General features: G+C 37.7%; 1 protein-coding gene across 1 annotated transcript in view; it reads left to right on the top strand.

Annotated features, from left to right (window-relative positions):
* Positions 1–20,773, top strand: part of myom3 (myomesin 3) — a 97,519-nt gene that overhangs the window by 70,372 nt on the left and 6,374 nt on the right. The window contains exons 17-27 of the mRNA XM_056475073.1: positions 963–1,119; positions 2,055–2,161; positions 6,735–6,779; positions 10,280–10,419; positions 11,207–11,351; positions 12,142–12,201; positions 12,303–12,370; positions 12,814–12,921; positions 14,710–14,797; positions 16,386–16,424; positions 17,832–17,937. Of these exons, the coding sequence (XP_056331048.1) occupies positions 963–1,119; positions 2,055–2,161; positions 6,735–6,779; positions 10,280–10,419; positions 11,207–11,351; positions 12,142–12,201; positions 12,303–12,370; positions 12,814–12,921; positions 14,710–14,797; positions 16,386–16,424; positions 17,832–17,937 (1,063 nt within the window). The remainder of the gene's footprint in view (positions 1–962; positions 1,120–2,054; positions 2,162–6,734; positions 6,780–10,279; positions 10,420–11,206; positions 11,352–12,141; positions 12,202–12,302; positions 12,371–12,813; positions 12,922–14,709; positions 14,798–16,385; positions 16,425–17,831; positions 17,938–20,773) is intronic.

Here is a 20,773-nt window from a genome sequence, read left to right as displayed (position 1 = left end):
GCATTACAGTAGCATAGGAAGTTAGCATAGGAAGTTAGTCTTGTTTTTGAATCTGCCACTATGCTGACACACAGGCATTTGTAGCTCCACCCTCTTCTGAAAAAGAGCAAAAGCTCATTTGAATTTAAAGCGACAGTCACCAAAACCGCATCAAGCCTTAAAGGGTCAGTTTCAAAGAGTTATAAAACATTGGGCCCTATCATACACCCGGCAAAATGTGGCGCAAGGCGTGACGCAATAGTTGTTTGCTAGTTTCAGCTTGGCGCAAGAGTCGTTTTGACGTTTTGCGCCACGCTGTTTAAATAGCAAATGCATTTGCGCTCATATGTGCGCCCCATTTGCGGCTCATCTCTTATTCTTGCGCTGTAGATGCTGTTTAACTGTTTTCTCTCTAGTGAAGCGTTCAGTTTTTCCACTTACAAAGTCCGCCATGTAAATAGCAAATGTGCTATGGCGCCATGCAACTGACTCTTAAAGGGAATGGGAGATGAAACTCTGATTGGTTTATTCTCAAAACACACCTATAACCCATTAAGAGAATAAGCTCAACCCTGTTAGACCATGCGCCACGGTGCAAAGCAGATTTTTCCTTCCTTAAAATAGCAAAAGTGGATTCTGACACGCCCTTAATGCGTTTGCACCCTGCACTTTGCACTTTGCGCATGGATCGTCAAAATAGACCCCATTGTGTGTGAGATATTTTGAGCTGAAACTTCACACACACACTCTAGGGACATCAGAGATAAATTTACATCTTGTAACAAGGGGCATAATAGGTCACCTTTAACTTATTTTAATAAGTTAATCAGGTTTCAATGACATTTTTTAAGCTATACACATAATATGGTTAGTCAGTTTGACTGATTTAATTTGAGATGACTAGAAAAGTTAATGTAATTCAACAAAAAAATTGAAGACAGGAAGATTTTTTACCATGTAACACATACAGTATCTGCCAACAGGAACCAAAGAGATGGAGATCGGGGTTGATAATGATGGCTTCATATTCCTGAGTTTTGAAGCTCCAGACGGCACTGATGAAGGAGTCTTTAGGTGGAATAGAAACTATGGAAAAGCCATCGATGCCGGACGAGCCCGACTGGAGAACAAAAACAACAGGTCTTTTTTATTGTTATTCATTCATTTTCTTTCGGATTAGTCCTCTTATTCATCAGTTGTCGCCACAGCGTAACGAACCACCAACTATTCCAGCATATGTTTTAAACAGCGGATACCCTTCCAACTTCCAACAAGTACTGGGAAACACCCATACACACTCACATTCACACTCTACAGCTAATTTAGTTTATTCAATTCCCCTATAGCGTATGTGTTTGGACTGTGTGGGAAACCGGAGCACCCGGAGGAATCCCACGCCAACACATGGGGAGAACATGCAAACTCCACACAGAAATGCCTACTGGCACAGTGGTGACTTGAACTAACGACTTTCTTGCTGTGAGCCCACAGTGCAACAGAGCTATAGGTGAATTTGATAAACAAAATTGGCCATAGTGTGGGGGCGGACTGGCCATAGGAAGCATCGGGACATTTCCCAGTGGACTGACGGTCTATCTGGCCTGCAACCGTGATATTGGCCCGCCGTCCAACCCCCCACCCCCTATTCACTTTTTAAGCACAAAACAAACACACACAAAAAGGTATACAGTCTGTAATCATTTTTATTCAAATAAAAAACTGGTCTTTAGCTAATATTTCACAATATGAGCATTAGATTTTAGAAGTAAATATATATATATATATATATATATATATATATATATATATATATATATATATATATTCATCACACTTATTTTTAAGGTACAATTCACATTATTAACAAACCACTAGCTATGACTTTTAGCTCAATAAACTCCCGATTTACTGCTTTATTAATAGTTATTAGTGTAGTAGTTGAGTTTATGGATGTAGAATAAGATCGTGCTGGATACATACTAATAAGCAGCCAACATCTTAATAATAAGCATGCGAATAAGCAACTGTTATTTTAATAAAGCTCAATAAAGCTGATTCTGAAATGTTTCTCCCAGGTCTGTTCTCACCTTCACGGCCGCATCGGAGCAGGATTTAGGCCTTTACACAGTGGAGCTGAGTGGAAAACCTGACATCTCCTCCAGTTTCACCTTCACTGCAGACGGTAGGCTTTCATTTCTAGCTCTGCATAATGCATCATCACCAGCACAAGACCTTGTGCATCTATCTGCTCTGCATGAAATCTTGATGCACAACTCGTCTTTTCTCACTGCGACCTCAGTGTTTTATCATCATCCGCCCGCTGATTAATGTTTCATCCAGCCACTTTGCCCTCGACCGTGTTGAACAAGATGTGTGTATTTTCACCCTGCACAAAGTGTGACGGATATATTACGTGTGTAAATGCATTCATTCATTCATTTTCTTTTCGGCTTAGTCTCTTTATTAATCAGGGTTTCCTACAGCAGAATGAACCGCCAACTTATCCAGCACATGTTTTAAGCAGACGATGCCCTTCCAGCTGCAACCCATCACTGGGAAACATCCATACACACTCATTCACACTCATACACTATGGACAATTTACACTACCCAATTCACCTCTACTGCATGTCTTTGGACTTGTGGGGGAAACCGGAGCAGCCGGAGGAAACCCACACCAACACGGGGAGAACATGCAAACTCCACACAGAAACGCCAACTGACCTAGCCGAGGCTCGAACCAGCGACCTTCTTGCTGTGAGGTGAGCGTGCTACCCACTGCGCCACCATGAGAATTGTGTCATCGGCATAACAATAGAAGATAACGACATGCTTTTTAACAGTGTCTTTTAAGGTTGCATGATACTGGAAAAATCTAAGCTTGTGATATTTATTGCGACTTGAATACCATTTTTTTCCACATGACTTGAAATTTGGAAGGCCTTTTATCTTATATTAAAACTCTCCAGCTTGATCTAGACTGATCACCCTTGCTAGCTCTTGACAATAATAATACATCAGTTTGTAATCTTTTACTACTCGAGTTGTAACACTCTATAACATCAGAAAGGTCTGACCCTTCCTATCTGAACATGCAGCTCAACTCATTGTTCAAGCTCTTGTTCTCTCCAAACTGGACTATTGCAACTCTCTGCTAGCCGGGCTACCAGCTAATTCTATCAAACCTCTTCAGCTGCTTCAGAACGCAGCAGCACGAGTGGTCTTTGATGAACCCAAAAGAGCACATGTCACTCCGCTACTCACCCGTTTGCACTGGCTGCCAGTTGCTGCCCGCATCAAATTCAAAGCTGTGATGTTTGCTTACAAAGCGACCTCTGGCTTTGCTCCTTATCTGCTCTCACTTCTGCAGATTTATGTGCCCTCCAGAAACTTGCGTTCTGTGAATGAACGTCGCCTCGTGGTTCCATCCCAAAGAGGGCAGAAATCACTTTCCCGAACTCTCACATTCAATCTGCCCAGTTGGTGGAATGAACTCCCTAACTACATCAGAACAGCAGAGTCACTTGCCGTCTTCAAGAAACGACTAAAAACTCAACTGTTTAGTCTCCACTTTCCTTCCTAATCTGTAACTGCCTCTCTGGCTATACCATTAACTGTACTCTCTCTCTCTCTCTCTCTCTCTCTCTCTCTCTCTCTCTCTCTCTCTCTCTCTCTCTCTCTCTCTCTCTCTCTCTCTCTCTCAAAAAAAAAAAATAAATAAATAAACACATTACTAATGCTTTGCTTCTTAGACTTTACACACCTGAAACTTGTCTATAGCACTTGTTCACTGCTGCTCTTATAGTTGTGTGAATTGCTTCCTTGTCCTCATTTGTAAGTCGCTTTGGATAAAAGCGTCTGCTAAATGACTAAATGTAAATGTAACATTGAGTTTGTTGCGTAAATGTAGACATCTCCCTCTTATTTGAGACATCTTATCGTGTAGACACACAATATCTCATGTAGACATCTTATTTGTGCAATTGGGTTTTATTTTATTGTATTATTATTTTCATTTATTTATTATTATTATTATTATTATTTGTATTTATATTTTTTCTGTTATTATTTCTAGGAGTTTTTTAGGGTTTTTTTTGTAACATGTTTCTTTAAGGTTATCAAGATGATTGCACAATGTGCTTTTACAGGCATAGTCAAAGGCAAGTTTTACAAAAAATGTGCAATGGGTTGTAGAAAATGTAGGAATCCTCAAAAATAAGCCAACAGATGGAGGTCAGGGGGGAAAAAAAGGAAAAAACTGAAAAATCATACCATCTATGAGTACTAATGTTGGTGACTAATTAGTCACATAGTCTCTGGAAAGGCAAATAAAACTAAATATAAAATTTCTTCATCACAGCACATTCCTATAATATAGACATGTCATTTGAGAAAAGAACAGAACAAAAGAAAATATAAAAAAACAACAGCAAAAGTAACAAACAAACAACAAATAACCATTCCCTGAGCCTCCGACAACCCTCCTCCACAAAAAAAAAACCCATATTGACACACAAAACCATTTCTTTCACACATGAGGGCAGGTGATCTATAAAAGGAGACCATATATTTAGAAAATTCTATATGTTATCATTAAGCACAGCTGCAAGCCTCTCATGGGGAAAAACAATGAGTTTGATATGTTTGTAAAATGTAAAAATGGTAAATAAATCATAAACAAAACAGAGCCTTAATGACAGCAAGTTTAAAGGTTTTAGGCGCATAATCTAAAAGTAAGGATGAGTTCAAAATATAAAGAAAAGTTTCTCTTGCAACTTCTAAGAACAGTTGTTTTGATAATATGTTCGGTTTAGGATCTTACACAGATGTTGTTGAACCAAACATAATCTTTCTAGGGTGTCCAATGCAGCAGGATTAAGTTAAAATCTTATTTGCAAAGATGTCAGAACGCCATCTGGCAACCCGGGGTGCTGAAATATAATTGGCTAAACTGACATTGGGCAGGTTAAATAAACCAAAACAAAGACAGCTGTTCCAGCACGGAAAACACATGTTCAAAGCAGAATATCTGACTTCAGCATTGTTTTTCAGATAGACAAGAATGTTCACTGAGCATGTTTCTGAAATATCTGTAAAGATATTATGGTGTTTTTATGCTTTAGAAGAGTCAAAAACTTACATACAGCACCTTTAAGTGAACATAATACAAAAACAAAAATAATAGCTCAGGATATGGGAGTCCAAAAACTACAAACTAAATGATCCAATAACTAACTTAAATGCAAACTAACTTCCTAACAAAATAAAAATTCTCAAATGAAAGAAAAATACCCTATTTACCCATCAAAAACAGGAGAAAGGGGTTTAAATTAACAAAGAACAACTTACTTATACCGTACACAAACTAATCATTCACATTATTAGTAAAGGTGATGCAGGAGTCGAAACAACTGCCTATTGATCCCACTTTTTATATGACTACTTGCCACAAAACTAAACAATTAGACACAAAACATTAATCTAAGCTGTAATTAATGTTGACAGAAACAAAAACAGTTGGAAGTAGCCAATAGCATACTTATTATTATAATTATTATTATTATTATTATTATTCAGTCACAAAACGCTGCCAAACAGTCAAAAATAGTGACAATAAAAATAATTTTTTAAAAATGGATAAATGTTAACATAAATGCATTTTGTAGTTCAAATAGCTTAAAACTATTTACATCAAATTCAAATTAAATCAGGAAGCATTTTGTAGACATATTCGCATATAGCATATTACTAAATATCTAGAAAAAAAATTCAGTTCAATAAAAAAATAAAAGCTCAATAATCTGCCAATTAGGGTAAATAAAAGAATATTGTTTTTAGTTTTAAATAAGATTATTTTACTTACCTCATTGGCAGATTAATTTGTTCATTTTACAGAAAAAAAAATCACTTAATTTATAATTATTTATGAAAACTGAATTTTTTTTCTTAGCCCCAACTAAAATCCTGCTTAGGGCCACCTGAAGGCTTGGGCCGGCCCTGAGTCACAAGCCACTGTCTCGGGACTGAAACAGGTCAACTAAGACGTGTCATCTCCAACACAATCTCACGGCAATTCGTAACTTTTTGATTTAGAGGCTAATTCGTATGAATCCGTACGATCTAATTCGGACAATTTAGTATGATTTGCTTATCCGCCAATGATAAGGTGCCACGCCTCCTTTTTAAAATCGTACAATTTCGTACGACTGAACTCGTACGAATTAGCCACTAAACTGTCAAAACGTAAAAATACTTACGTTTTCTCGTGAGATCAGGCTGTCTCCCCTCTCTCTCCTTTTGGCCCGCTGCAGCCAGCTTATATCGCGAGGTATAGATGAATTACCATGTTTGTAAACATTCAGGATGCAAGGGCAGGGAGGTGGCAGAAAAAAAATGGGAGCGCTAGCATTTACAGTGAGGGAATGACATCCGATGCGATACAGTTTGTTATTGTCTTAGAAATAAGTTATATTAATTACATATATATATTATTTACATAATGCTTTCAGCGTATTATAACAGCTTATCACCCAGTGATAAGCGCAGTGATTCGGCAAAATTAATGGTAAAGTGAGCGGCGTTCATCTGACAGGTCCATTTGCGAAAAATAATCTTTCTAGGGTGTCAAATGCAGCAGGGTTAAGTTAAAATCTTATTTGCAAAGATGTCAGAACGCTCTGACAGCATCTTGACGGTGTAGACGGACACGAGAGATTGAGTTTGACTTTGCATTTGTGCTGTTTTTTTATTTTTAGATCTGGAGAGGCTGACGGAACTCGGCTGGCACATCAGAAACCCCTGTAAGTCAATCACATGCATGTCAGAAACTGTTCAGAGAAGCTGAAGCGTAAGAGTTTTGGGGTCTGTAAGAAGTATCACAAATACTGCAAACCAGTAAAGTTGTGAAATGTTATTTTAATTTAAAATAAATGTGCTCCAGTTAAATATATCATAAAATGTCGTTTATTCCTGTGATGTAGAGCTGAATTTTTAGCACTATTACTGTAGTATTTACTGTAAAAAAAAAAAAAGTGTTGGGACAACATGAAGCAATTATTCATTCATTCAACATTTCATAGAAAATAATGCATTAAATGTGCATTATTAATCTAATAATGGCCTATATGCTCACAGACTTTTAAAGAGCCCTTATTATGCATTATAAAAGGTCATATTTTGGTTTTGGGGGTCTCCAACAACAGTCTAATACAGTGTTTCCCAACCCTGTTCCTGGAGGCACACCAACAGTACATATTTTGGATGTCTCCCTTTTCTGACCCATTAACTTCAGGTGTTGGAGTCTCTTCTGATGTTTATGATAAGTTGATTCAGGTGTGTTTGATTAGGGAGAGGTTGAAAATGTGTACTGTTGGTGTGCCTTCAGGAACAGGGTTGGGAAACACTGCTCTATTATGCATGCAAGATTAAAAAACACTTTGATTGTCCTATAATCTGCATTAATTTTTACCTAATTATCCCAGCGACTCCTATATGATTTCTTCAGCGATTCATTTGTTCCCAAACCCCTCCGTAGCACAATGCTAATCTGCGCTGATTGGACCGATGACCTAGTCTGTTGTGATTGGTCGACTGCGTTCAGCATGGGAAACGCCCACCACGGTTGTGAAGTAGCAGAGAATAGGTGTGAGCCCAATGCAGGAATGCAATACAGCAGTAAACACCAGCATATTACTCTACTCTTAACCCTAAACCCCAATAATAACAACGACACACATTCAGTATTAATCCACACAGCGGCAAAAGTTGAACTATTTTGAAAATTGACCGCGTGTATAAACAGCTGATGGTGGCCATAGCAAAGGCAGCAAGAGGAGAATGAAGTTTAGAAATGCATTTAAATCAGTAAAGGAAGAAGCACGCGTCACGTTTTCAACATGGTTTTGGACACAATATGTGAACAACCCCATAAAGATTTAACCTGAGAGAGGCAGAACAAGCACTGATCTATAATAGATATGTGATTACAAGCAGTGCGTGGCGATTACAACTTATAACACACAATTAAACACATATTTTGCATACTACACAAAACGAGGTAACTATTTTAATCACACTTACATGTTATGATCTGGAGGAATAAGAAACTGGTCCATATGAACTGTAACAGTTACTGACAAAGTCCCTGTAAATGTCTGACAAAGTCCCGTACGTAATAGTCTCTGCTGCCCTTTTCTCTAATAGCAAACGGCCGGTGAATCATGTGATGCAGTATAGGTTATCAGAAAAATGACAGGAGCAAATACAGCACACGGTTGGCTATACTGTGCTGTTGTCGTGAAAATGAACTTTAACCCTTTATTCCCGCAGCCAAATCTAAATTAAAATAAAAAAAAAAAGAAACTATATATTTGCAAAACATTTTTATAGCATTGCCTTTACAAAACCCGTCCAGTCAATTGCAATGCTCATTTTAATCAGCTTTTTAGTCAACCGTGAGTTTGCGATGCTGTTTTCACATTGCTCTTCACGTTTCTGCGTGCTTCACTTTGTGGCACTGATTTGACAAGGAGGCAGAGTCAAGGGAACTTGGGTGTTTATGGCAGGCCCGGACCTACTGGGCTGTAAGACCACCTTGATGATGCTGTTTGTCCAGGTGAGGACGTTGCTTAAATGGAAGCAGGTCTGGGCCTGCCGTAAACCCCAGAGTTCCTTAGACTCTGCCCACTTGTCAAATCAGTGCCAAAAAGTGAAGCGCGCAGAAATTTGTGAAAAGTGAAAGCGGCATCGCAAACTCATGGTTGAATATATTCAATTTATTTCAGCTTTATTTGTATAGCGCTTTTACAATGTAGATTGTGTCAAAGCAGCTTCACATAAAAGGTCACAGTAAATAGGAACAGTGTAGTTCAGTTTGTAGTGTTTAAGTTCAGTTCAGTTTAGCTCAGTTCAGTGTGGTTTAATAATCAATACTGAGAGTCCAAATACTGAAGAGCAAATCCAACGATGCGCAGCTCTACAGATCCTGAACCATGGAAGCCAGTGGCGACTTCCCTAAATGGCGAAAGTGAAGAAAAAAAACCTTGAGAGAAAGCAGAGACTCAGTTGGGCATGACCATTTTAATTTCTCCGCTGGCCAAACGTCTTGTGCAGAGCTGCAGTCTCAGTGGCGGAGGCTGGAAGCTGGCCTCAGCGAAGACTCGTCTGTCCCTGGAGCGTCACAGGAATCAGTCTCATGTTCTCCACCCCTCCATGACCACCACAGCAGCTGCTCAGGATACGGCCTGGTCCAGGATTATGAAAACCTTGGGATCATCTCGTCGTTGGTCTTGGATCGAATCAGTGACTCTGCATAGTCTGAGGGCCTCGGGAAGAGTATCCCCAGGTGGAAATGGAGAATAAAGAGAGTAATTAGCGTAGATGCTGTTCATAGTGTATATAAACAAGATGCAGAACCTGTGTGGAAGCCCGCTAAGTGGTGCACTAAGTGTATGCTTTACTGAACAGATAGGTCTTTAATCTAGTTTTGAACTGTGAGAGTGTGTCTGAGCCTCGGACATTATCAGGAAGGCTTTTCCAGAGTTTAGGAGCTATAAATGTGAAGGCTCGACCTCCTTTACTGGACTTTGCTATTCTAGCTATTCTAATATATGCAAATATTTTCTTTCTTTTTTTTTTTTGCACTGCTTGACTTTTATTTGCAGTTCATTTTTTGTTTGCAAATTTCATTCTTATTTCTCAAAACTTAATTTTTTCCATTGCAGTTCTTTATTTTTGTTGGCAAAAGAAATTTTTATTTCTCAAAAATAATTTTTCACTTTGCGATTTTTGGAGATTTGCATTTATTTATTTATTATTTTGCTCAATATTTTAATCCTAACTTTCTTTAATTTTACAAGTATATATGGCCCTAGATTTATTCCATACTGATAGATATATGATAAACAGTGGGTCTCAGACCGTATAAGAAGCTCTGCATTAAAGATTTTTTTCCACGCCATGTCTTTAAAATATGACTGTTTATTTTAAGTTATTTTAACTTTAACAGGTTATTTTCAGTGGAGTTTCTGTGCTCGCCTGCTGATTCTGACTATGCTTGTGTTTAAACGACTTTTCATCTCATTTTATGCTTCAACCAGTAAATGAACACTTAAGTCTGTTTAACTGAATGTATTTTAATTACATTACAGCATCCATTTACCTTATAAAATTGAAAACACTCACATACACCTTTCACCAGAAGTTTACCTTTGGCTGAAAACACTAGCTTTGCATATAGCCCATTGAGCGGCTGTCTTATATTCCTTTCTGTATGTGTTATGTGTGTGTTTGTGTGTGTCAGTGATCGGTCTTCGCTCTGAGGGCTGGCAGGTGGAGGTGTCGGAGCAGGGATCGGTGCGTCTGTGGCTACAGACTGAACCTCTCAGCAGTGCAGCTGTGCTTCGGCTCATCCTGAATGACAGAGAGATCTCCAGCACACCGGTGACTTTCACATGCTCCTGCATTTATGCCTAAGGGCGTGGGCCTGCTTGCATAAAAGTCATTAAAGTCTGAATGAAGCAGAAGCTGCAAACCATTTTATTTTTCATATTGTGATGCAGTTCCTAGAGAAACAAAATATTAGATGAGGAAACAGTGGGTGTGGCTTGTTTATTCTACTGCGAGTTGATTGGATGTAGTAAAGTAGGCGTTTCATTCAGAAAGATGGGGAAAATAGTTTGGGGAGAGTTATTACAACCTAACAGACTCCTCCTCCTCACTACTACTGTTTGTTGTCAAAACTGACAGCTGGAGGGGCGTGGTTAAGTATGTTAGCCACACCCACTACCTCAGACAGATCTAATCTGATAATTTAACCGAAAACAAACAGGAAGTGCATTTTCAGATTTCAATTAAAGACTCCCAGGGCTAACTATTTGTTTTTTCTTAATGACATGCACAGATGAATTGTTCACCACAAAACGAGCAATGTGAGCTAACAAAATCAATATGGCTAGTTTGGACACCCTTGTCCCCTGACGGGTTTGTTCTGTAGACAATCCAAAACAAATATTGCTTAAGGGGGCTTATGATATTGAGCTTAAAAAATGTAAAACTGCTTTTATTCTAGCCTAAATAAAACGAATAAGACTTTCTCCAGAAGAACAAATATTATAGGAAGTACTGTGAAAAATTCCTGAATCTGTTCAACATCATTTGGGCAATATTTAAAAAAGAAACGAAAATTCACAGGAGGGCTAATAATTCTGACTTAAGCTGTATCCCACAGGCCCGCAAGATCAACTTTGACAAGGCGCATGGTTTGGTGGAGATCCTGATTGAGCAGATCTCAGAAGAGGACGAGGGCTCGTACACCGCACAGCTCAAAGACGGACGCGCCAAAAACCAGTTCACGCTGGTGTTTGTGGATAAGAGTATGTAATGACACATTATTACACTCATCTACAGGGAAAATGTGATTTAACCCATGCTGTTGGGTCGTTTTCATCCACTCTGGGCTGATTTTGAAGCTTAATTTGGTCACAACTTTCTCTGTGTTTCAGTAAATGGGATGATTTTTGCAGACAAATCTTATTTTGTCACACACATTTCAGGAAAATACTTTAAAAGTGCACTCTGGGCAAACGGACTCACCTCTGGTTATGTGTCTGTTTTTGCCTCATTGACTTCCATTATAATCACATATTTTGATTGCAGAGCCATGACAGCATGCAATCATGCATTCTTGATTATTGCTGGTTTTCCTTGTTCCTTCAGCTTGGTCTCTGACTTGTCAGAGGTTGCCACAGTGGAATGAACCGCCAACTATTCCAGCATGTGTTGCCCAGTACTGGAAAACAGCCATACACACTCATAATTACACACACCCTCATACACTACAGCCAGTTTAGTTTGTTTACTTCCCCTATAGCGCATGTGTTTGGACTGTGGGGGAAACCGGAGCACCCGGAGGAAACCCACACCAACACGGGGAGAACATGCAAACTCCACACAGAAATGCCATCTCACCCAGCTGGGACTCGAACCAGTGACCTTCTTGCTGTGAGCCACCACTGAGCCACCGTGCCACCCAACAAAATGAACTTTTAATTATTTATTATTCCTTTTAGAGACGCATTGTTCATTTTCAGTCTGTATAATATGATTATATATTATATTTTTCTCCAGATTTAATCTTTATTCTTCTGTCTGGTTGTTTCTCAGAGTTTAAGGAGACACTGGCCAGATCTCAAGCCAACAGAAAGAACTGGAAGAGAAAGTCAGGTGAGTGAACACACACACACACACACTCACATGCAGAGATCAGCAGATCAGCATCTCTTATTACTGTCTTCTTTCTGAATCAATGGTTTTTTCTTTCTAAGGTCCACATTTTGAGGAGTTTTTGTCATGGACTGTGACCTCAGATTGTGAGATGATCATGAAGTGCAAGGTAATGACGTGTTTGTGTGTGTGTGCTGGTTTATCTATACCTGTGAGGACTCTATTGTCCTCACTTACATAATGAAATATGAAAACGTCTCACTACTGAGGACATTTTTCTGGTCCTCACTAATAAAAAAAAGTGTCAATTCTTTTATTTTATACTTATTTCATTTATCAATATTAAATGATTGTGTAGAATGTGTGTAGTCCTGGTATGAATCACATTGTGAGGACCAATTGTCTCTTCAAGTAATGTAATAATGGTAACTTTTAACCTTGTGGGGACCTTTTACAGTATGTGTACAGTAGAATTCAATTCAGTTAAACTCATCTTCATTTCTATAGCACTTTTACAATGTAGATTGTATCAAAGCAGCTTAACATCACAGTAGAAAAACATCCTTATAAAACATGAAAACCTAATGTGTGTATATGTGTGTTCGCCTGCAGGTCACCAACATGAGTAAAGACACACGTCTGAAGTGGATTAAGGATGGAGTGGAGCTTCCTCAGGCTGTGTTTGAGCCCACAGGTGTCAGTACACTCACCGTATCACAGGTACATTCAAAATAAACGCACACACACTAGACCTCAGATCACATGTAGGACACCGGAACTGATTTTTAAATGCAGTATGAAATGTTGATAAATACATTGGCAACACTGAAGTGTGTGTGGATGAATCATGTGATTGGACAGAAATGTTTGATTGATGTATAACCCCAAATCAGAAGAAGTTGGGAGTGTATGGAAAACGCAAAAAAAAAAAGAAAGTAGTGATTCCTAAAATAACTGAGTTGTAATTCATTGCAGACAATACAACAAACATTATTTAATGTGCTCCTCATGATTTTTATTGTTTTGTTTTAATAAACGCGTATTCCAATTCTGATTCTTGCAACACTTTCCAAAAAAAAGTTGTGACAGTAAAGCATTTACCACTTTCTAATGTAGCCATTGCTTTTCACAACATTTAATTGATGTTTAGGAACTGAAGACACCAAGTGATGAAGTGTTTCAAGTGTAATTTTGCCACATTCTTAGGGTGGGCAACAGTACAGGGTCTTCAGTATCGCATTTTGCGCTTCATAATTTTTTTAGATTAGATTCAATTTATTGTCATAACACATGTACAAGTACAAGGCAACGAAATGCAGATGCGCCACACATTCTCTATTGAAGACAGGTCGGGACTGCAGTCAGTCCAGTCAAGTACCTGTATCCTCTTCCTTCACAGCCAGGACTTTGTAATGTGTGCAGAATGTCGTTTTGCATTGTCTTATTGAAATATGCATGGACGTCCCTGGAAAAGAAGGCAGCATATTGTGCTCCAAAATCTCTGTGTACTTTTCACCATTAATGGTGTATCACAGAAGAGCAAGTTACCTTTGCCAAGAGCACTGACAGAACCCCATACCATGACAGACCCTTGCTTTTGGACTTGTTTCAGCTAAAAGTCTGGATGATCCTCTTCTACTTTGATCCAGAGCACATGGTGTCCATTTCTCCCAAAAAAACTGATTCATCTGAGCACAGTACACATTTCCACTGTGTGATGATCCATCCCAGATGCCTTAGAGACCAGATAAATCAACAGCACTTCTGGACACTGTTAACATAGGGCTTCCTTTTGGCACAGTTCAGTTTTCTCTGGCATTTGTGGATGTAAGCACATATTGTGGCATTTGGAAAAACGTTTGCCGCAGTAGTCCTGAGCCCATGTGGTGATATGGCTTATAGATGCTGGATCCCTGATGCAGTGCCACCTGAGGGATCGAAGATCATGGTTGTTCAGCTTAGGCTTGCACCCTTGTCCTTAACACACTGAAATTCCTCCATATTCCCTGAATCATTTAATGATGTTTTGCACTGTTGAAGGTGAAATATCCAGATGTCTGCCTATCATTCTTTGAAAAACATTCTTTGTCTTTAAACATTTCAATAGTTTTCTTATGTATTTTGTTGCAAACTTGCAATCCTCTGCCCATCTTTGCTCCTAAAGGACTAGACCTGTATTGTATGCTGCTTTTGTACCAAATCATAATTACAATCACCTGTTCACATCACCTGTTTTAAATCACATCATTATTTAGCCAGTTTACCTGATTACTATCCCTAAACTGCTCCTGCCACAACTGTTTTTGGAAAGTGTTGCAGGTCTGAAGGAAAGGATGTATATTTACAAATAAAATGAAGTTGACCGGACATAAAATATTTTGTGTTCATATTGTCTGCACTGAAACATGAGTCAAAGAAAATTCAGAAATCACTTCTTTCCTTTTTTTTTTATTTGCCTTTCCCATACTGTCCCTCTTGTTTCTTATTTGGGGCTATATCATGTGTCAGGTGACCAGGAAGGAATTGGGGGTGTACAGAGCTATAGTGAGTGACAGCAGAGGAGAAGATGACACTGTCCTGGAGCTGATAGACGATGGTAAGGATTGTTACTGTTTATTACATGGCTGTCTGGAATATTTGATTTTCATTGGACAGTCTTGACATTATCTTAGGGAGGATTTTATTGAAGAATAAACCCGGCAGGTTTATCAGCAGCCCAAAACAAAGTGGAGCACTGCTGTGTAATTATTCTGAGAAAACAATTGTCCTGCATGTACTTTATCCTGCTTAGTACATGGCTACTTGCCAAAGCACACAAAAAATAGACAAACAAAAATTGTTCTCAACTGTAATAGTTTATTACCTCTTTAATTTCATGTGAATCTGACAGAAACTAAAACACAAGATGGCGCCAAACAGTCAAAAACACAAAGCTGACAGAAATAAAAACAGCTGATGGAGTATACACTAACCTGCGCATTATTCAGACACAAGATGGCACCAAACAGTCAAAAACACAAAGCTGAAAGAAACTAAAACCAACTGATGGAGTATACACTAACCTGCGCATTATTCAGACACAAGATGGCTCCAAACAGTCAAAAACACAAAGCTGACAGAAACAAAAACAGCTGATGGAGTATACACTAACCTGTGCATTATTCAGACACAAGATGGCGCCAAACAGTCAAAAACACAAAGCTGACAGAAACAAAAACAGCTGATAGAGTATACACTAACCTGCGCATTATTCAGACACAAGATGGCGCCAAACAGTCAAAAATGAATAGCTGACAGAATCGAAAACAGCTGATGGAGTATACACTAACCTGTGCATTAGTCAGACCCTAGATGGCACCAAACTTTCAAAAATACAAAGCTGACAGAAAAATTAAACCTTACCTACGTATTATTCATTCATGAATCTGCGCCAAACATTCTAAAACCGCAGCGTGACAGATAAGCAGATACATATGAATGTGGATGTAAGTATATGGATGAACATATTCACTGACTCTCAAGGTGATTCTCAGTTCCTGGATGAGTCTGTGTTATTCAGTGGTTGTTATCTGGGAATAACCAACCTTGGAATGTCACGACTGACCAATCAGAATCGAGTATTTCAGACAGCAGTGTAATAAGGGATAAAGTACATCCAGGTGGTTATTATCGTGTGATGTTTTAATTTCTGTCAGCTTTGCCTTTAATTAAAGAGTTATTAAACTATTACAGCTCAGAACATTTTTGTTTGTCTTATTTTTATGTTTTTTGTCAAGTAACCATATAAAAATTGGAATAAAGTACATCTAGCTGGTTGTTTTTGCAGAATAAAGCATAAATAATAATAATAAAGCATTGTATAAGACCTTCATATGTCTTATACAACAGTGCTTATTGTCGCACCAATAATTAGGTTTAGGGGGGCAAACACTTTTTCACACAGGGCTATGTAGTTTTGTATTTTGTTTTCCCTAAATAATACAAACCTTTATTTCAAAACCGCATAATGTCATTACCTGTGTTTCTCATATTTAAATAAGTTTGATGATCTGAACCATTGAAGTGTGACAAACATGAAAAAAAACAAGAAATCAGTAAGGGGGCAAACACTTTATCACAGCACTGAATGTGATTAAGAAATAATACGGTTTGTTTGTGTCTGTATTTTGTGTCTTTTCTCTCAGAATTTGACCGTCTGATGCTGCAGCTCAGCAAACAGTGCGGTAGGTTGAAGTCATGAATCCTTACTCTCATTTTTATCTGTATGGAAGCCCATCAGGGACAAATTCCCTTTAAAAACACATGCTTTTGACAGCAAGAACGGCTCTTCAGTGTCAACACATCTACAAGCCGATCGTGTTTTTGATCAGGCTATTTTTTTTAGCAGAAACAAAAGGAATGTACAAAAAAAGCTGCTAAAATAAATAACAAATACAGTCAACAGAGCATCACACACAGTGTCTGTACATTTAGTGATTTTATAGACTACATATCTGTCAACCCTCCCGTTTTTCCTGGCATTCTCCCGTATTTTTCCGTATTTCTCCTGTATTTTTTATCTTTCTATGAGGGGTGGCAAATAAACAATAAAGAGCCGATCCTTTCTATACGCAACCCATACCGCCAGTGTGCAAATTACACATTGATGATCGGGATGGGTGGGGGTTCAACTTTTTTGGTAGTAGTTTGGTAATACATACTTTAATGAATCAAATTTATGAATCTATTTAAATGACATCTAATTTATTAATAAAGTGTAAACGTTTTCTGCGGTTTGAGGGATATTTACTGACTATTTTAGAGGTTACTGTAGGTCAAAATGTACAAATCATGTCTGATGAACTGTGTTTTGTAAATACTGAAGATGTCTATCGGTGCTCTAGAACTGCCAGTTTCAGACTGTTTGTTGACTGTTGATTTTTTTTACAATTGATTGAATGCATCACAGTGGTATGAACCACTTTGGGGGAGGGGGGGGTCAAATATATATCTATATTGTACATTTTTAATTATTAATATTTAAGAAAGCTAATATTTATGAAAGCTATTTCTTACTATTAAAGGGCTGACCCCTCTATACATCTTGTTTGATGTTCTTCAAGGGGGATCAAGCGTTAATTAGCGGAATCAATCCCTCTTAAACTCCCCTGTAATTCGCACCCTGCATACCGCCGAACCAGCAGGGGATGCCCGTTGCTCTTAAATGTGAATCTGTACTGTGCTTTCATTTTATTTAGGCATGAAAACACTTTAAATGAATATAAAAATGGCAGGATTCCCTACCTTTCCATTACAGTCGCTGTCGCCCCTCTTATGCATCCTTAAAACAGTCAGTTCATATACCAGTCCCGAACTGTCAGACTGTTATTCCTTACTTTCACATCCCAATGTTGACAGTAATGAGAATATCAGGGAAATAAAAAATAGTGATAATATTTAATACATCTCAGATTAGTCTTCAGTTTTCACAGAAGAAATAAAAAGATCAGATTCAGTACAAGAAAATTTATAAACAAGAGAGTTGACTGTCTGGGCAAATGTAGGTTTTTGTATGTGAAACTTTGCTAATGGAATATAAAGGTTAACAATATATTTCAGATCTTTATTGTGTGTCTGTGTCCGTCATGCAGTGCTCTCTGCTGGTCCAGTGTATATCCAGTGCACTGCGCAGGGCTTCAAGCTTTACTGCTCCCTCAAATACTACCTGACCTACATCAAGACCAGCTGGCACTTCAAGTGAGCTCCATGCACACTACAATAATTGTTTTCACTCTGGACTTCTTTATTGCTTTTCAGTACACATCAATGTACATTCAATACACACTCTTAAGTTAGTTTATCTTAGTGCTGGGCAAAAGTTTATTGTGAATAATCACATCTCAGATGACACAATATATGTGTGTTCTCAGTATATTTGTTTTATATATATATATATATATATATACAGGGGAGTTTGGGAAGGACTGGCCCCCCTAATTAACACTTGATCCCCCGTGAACAACATCAAAACAAGATGTATGGAGGGGTCAGCCCTTTAATAGTAAGAAATAGGTTTCTTCAATATTAGCTTTCTTAAATATTAATAATTACAAATGCACAATATAGATATATATTTGTATAATTATATATACACAGATTCATGCTTATATTTGAGCAAAGGTTTATGTATATTTAGATATAAAATACATTTATGAATATAATACAAATTATATGTATATTTAAATATCCATATAACATAATTATATAATTAAATGTATAGTTTAAATCAGAATTATTAGCCCCCCTGTTAATTTTTTGTTCCCCAATTTCTGTTTAACAGAGAGATTTTTTTCAGCACATTTCTAATCATGATAGTTTTAATAACTCATTTCTAATAACTGATTTATTTTATCTTTGTCATGATGACAGTAAATAATATTAGACTATTCTTCAAGATACTAGTATTCAGCTTAAAGTGACATTTAAAGGCTTAACAAGGTTGACTAGGCAGGTTAGGGTAATTAGGCAAGTTATTGTATAATGATGGTTTGTTCTGTAGACTATCGAACAAATATATAGCTTAAAGGGCTAATAATATTGACCTTAAAATGGTGTTTAAAAAAAATAAAAACTGCTTTTATTCTAGCCGAAATAAAACAAATACGACTTTCTCCAGAAGAAAAAATATTATCAGACATACTGTGAAAATTTCCTTGCTCTGTTGAACATCATTTGGGAAATATTTTAATAAGAAGAAAAATTCAAAGGGGGCTAATAATTCTGACTTTAACTGTATATATAAAATACGCACATGTATGTTATGTCAAAACAAGCTTTTATTTTTGATGTGATTAGTCAGGTGCAGAGTTTAATTAATGCAGAGTTCATTAATAACATAAAAGGAATATCTTTTATTGGGGTCAGAAAAATAAACCGATTTTACTGACATAATTGGTCAACATGTTCTGTATGTTCATGGACAAACTTACTTATTATAGTTTTTTCAATATTCATTCATTCATTCATTTTCTTTTTAGCTTAGTCCCTTTATTAATCTGGCGTCACCACTGCGGAATGAACCACTAACTTATCCAGCATATGTATTACGCAGCGGATGCCCTTCCAGCTGCAACCCATCACTGGGAAACATCCATACACACTCATTCACACACACACAGACTACGGACAATTTAGCCTACCCAATTGTCTATAGCACATGTGTTTGGACTTGTGGGGGAAACCGGGGCACCCAGAGGAAACCCACACCAACACGGGGAGAACATGCAAACTCCACACAGAAATGCCAACTGACCCAGCCAGGGCTCGAACCAGCGACCTTCTTGCTGTGAGGCAATTGTGCTAGAGATGATCAGATGTGCTCCAACATTAGGCACATTCAACTCAAGACTGAAAACACATCTGTTTAACTGTGCCTTTACTGAATGAGCACTGTGCTACGTCCGACAGATCAAACTATTATGTTTTTCTCTTCTTTTATAACACATTTTATCTGTTTTTATGCTTATTTATTTTATTTTTTTACCATTTTTATTATTTGTTTTTATTTTCTTATACTTATTCCTGTTTATGTAAAGCACTTTGAATTGCCACTGTGTATGAAATGTGCTATAGAAATAAACTTGCCTTGCCTTGCCTTGCCTTGCCTAACCCACTGCGCCACAGTGCTGCCATATTTATTTATAATAATATTAAATATATAGTATAATATTTTATAATATAATATTTATTTAATTGTATATTTATTCATTCATTCATTCATTTTCATCCGCTTTTCCGTGGCCAGGTTGCAGGGGCAGCAGTGTTAGGAGAGAACCCCAGACCTCCCTCTCCCCAGACACTTCCTCCAGCTCCTCTGTTTATTTTACGTATTTTCTGTAAACAAGATCTGTCATTTTGCATAATGGAATTACTGTTAACAATGCTATGCAACTCTTTGTTTTGCTTTATATTCTTTCTATAATTTGGGTATTTTTTCCTCTACTGGATTTAGAGGGTTTGTTTGAAGAGTACAAATGTACATATCATTATAGCACCATATAACATATTGGTTGCTTGGTACAAAATAAACATTAACTAAAACAAAATAACTATTTTAATTTAGTTTACCTTGAGTTTAAAACCGAAATAAAACATAAAATTTGTTATCAAATTACATATACGTAATAAAAAAAATGACAAGTAATACTTGAATTAAAATCAGAACAGAAAAATCTCTATATAATAGAAGAAAATTCAAAGTATTATTAAAATTTATTACTTAAAAACATTCATTCATTTTTCTTCAACTTAGTCCCTTATTTATAAGGGGTCATCACAGTGGAATGAACCGCCAACTATTCCAGAATATGTTTTACGCAGCGGATGCCCTTCCAGTTGCAACCCAGTACTGGGAAACACCCATACACTCATTCACACACACTCTCATACACTACGGCCAGTTTAATCCCCCTATAGCGCATGTGTTTGGACTGTGGGGGAAACTGGAGCAACACTGGGACAACATGCAAACGCCACACAGAAATGCCAACTGACCCAGCCGGGGTTTGAACCAGCAACCTTGCTGTGAGGCCAC

This window comes from Danio aesculapii, chromosome 16 (assembly GCF_903798145.1).
Source record: "Danio aesculapii chromosome 16, fDanAes4.1, whole genome shotgun sequence".
In the NCBI taxonomy this organism is placed as follows: Eukaryota; Metazoa; Chordata; class Actinopteri; order Cypriniformes; family Danionidae; genus Danio; species Danio aesculapii.
This window is presented reverse-complemented; position numbering and strand designations above follow the sequence as displayed.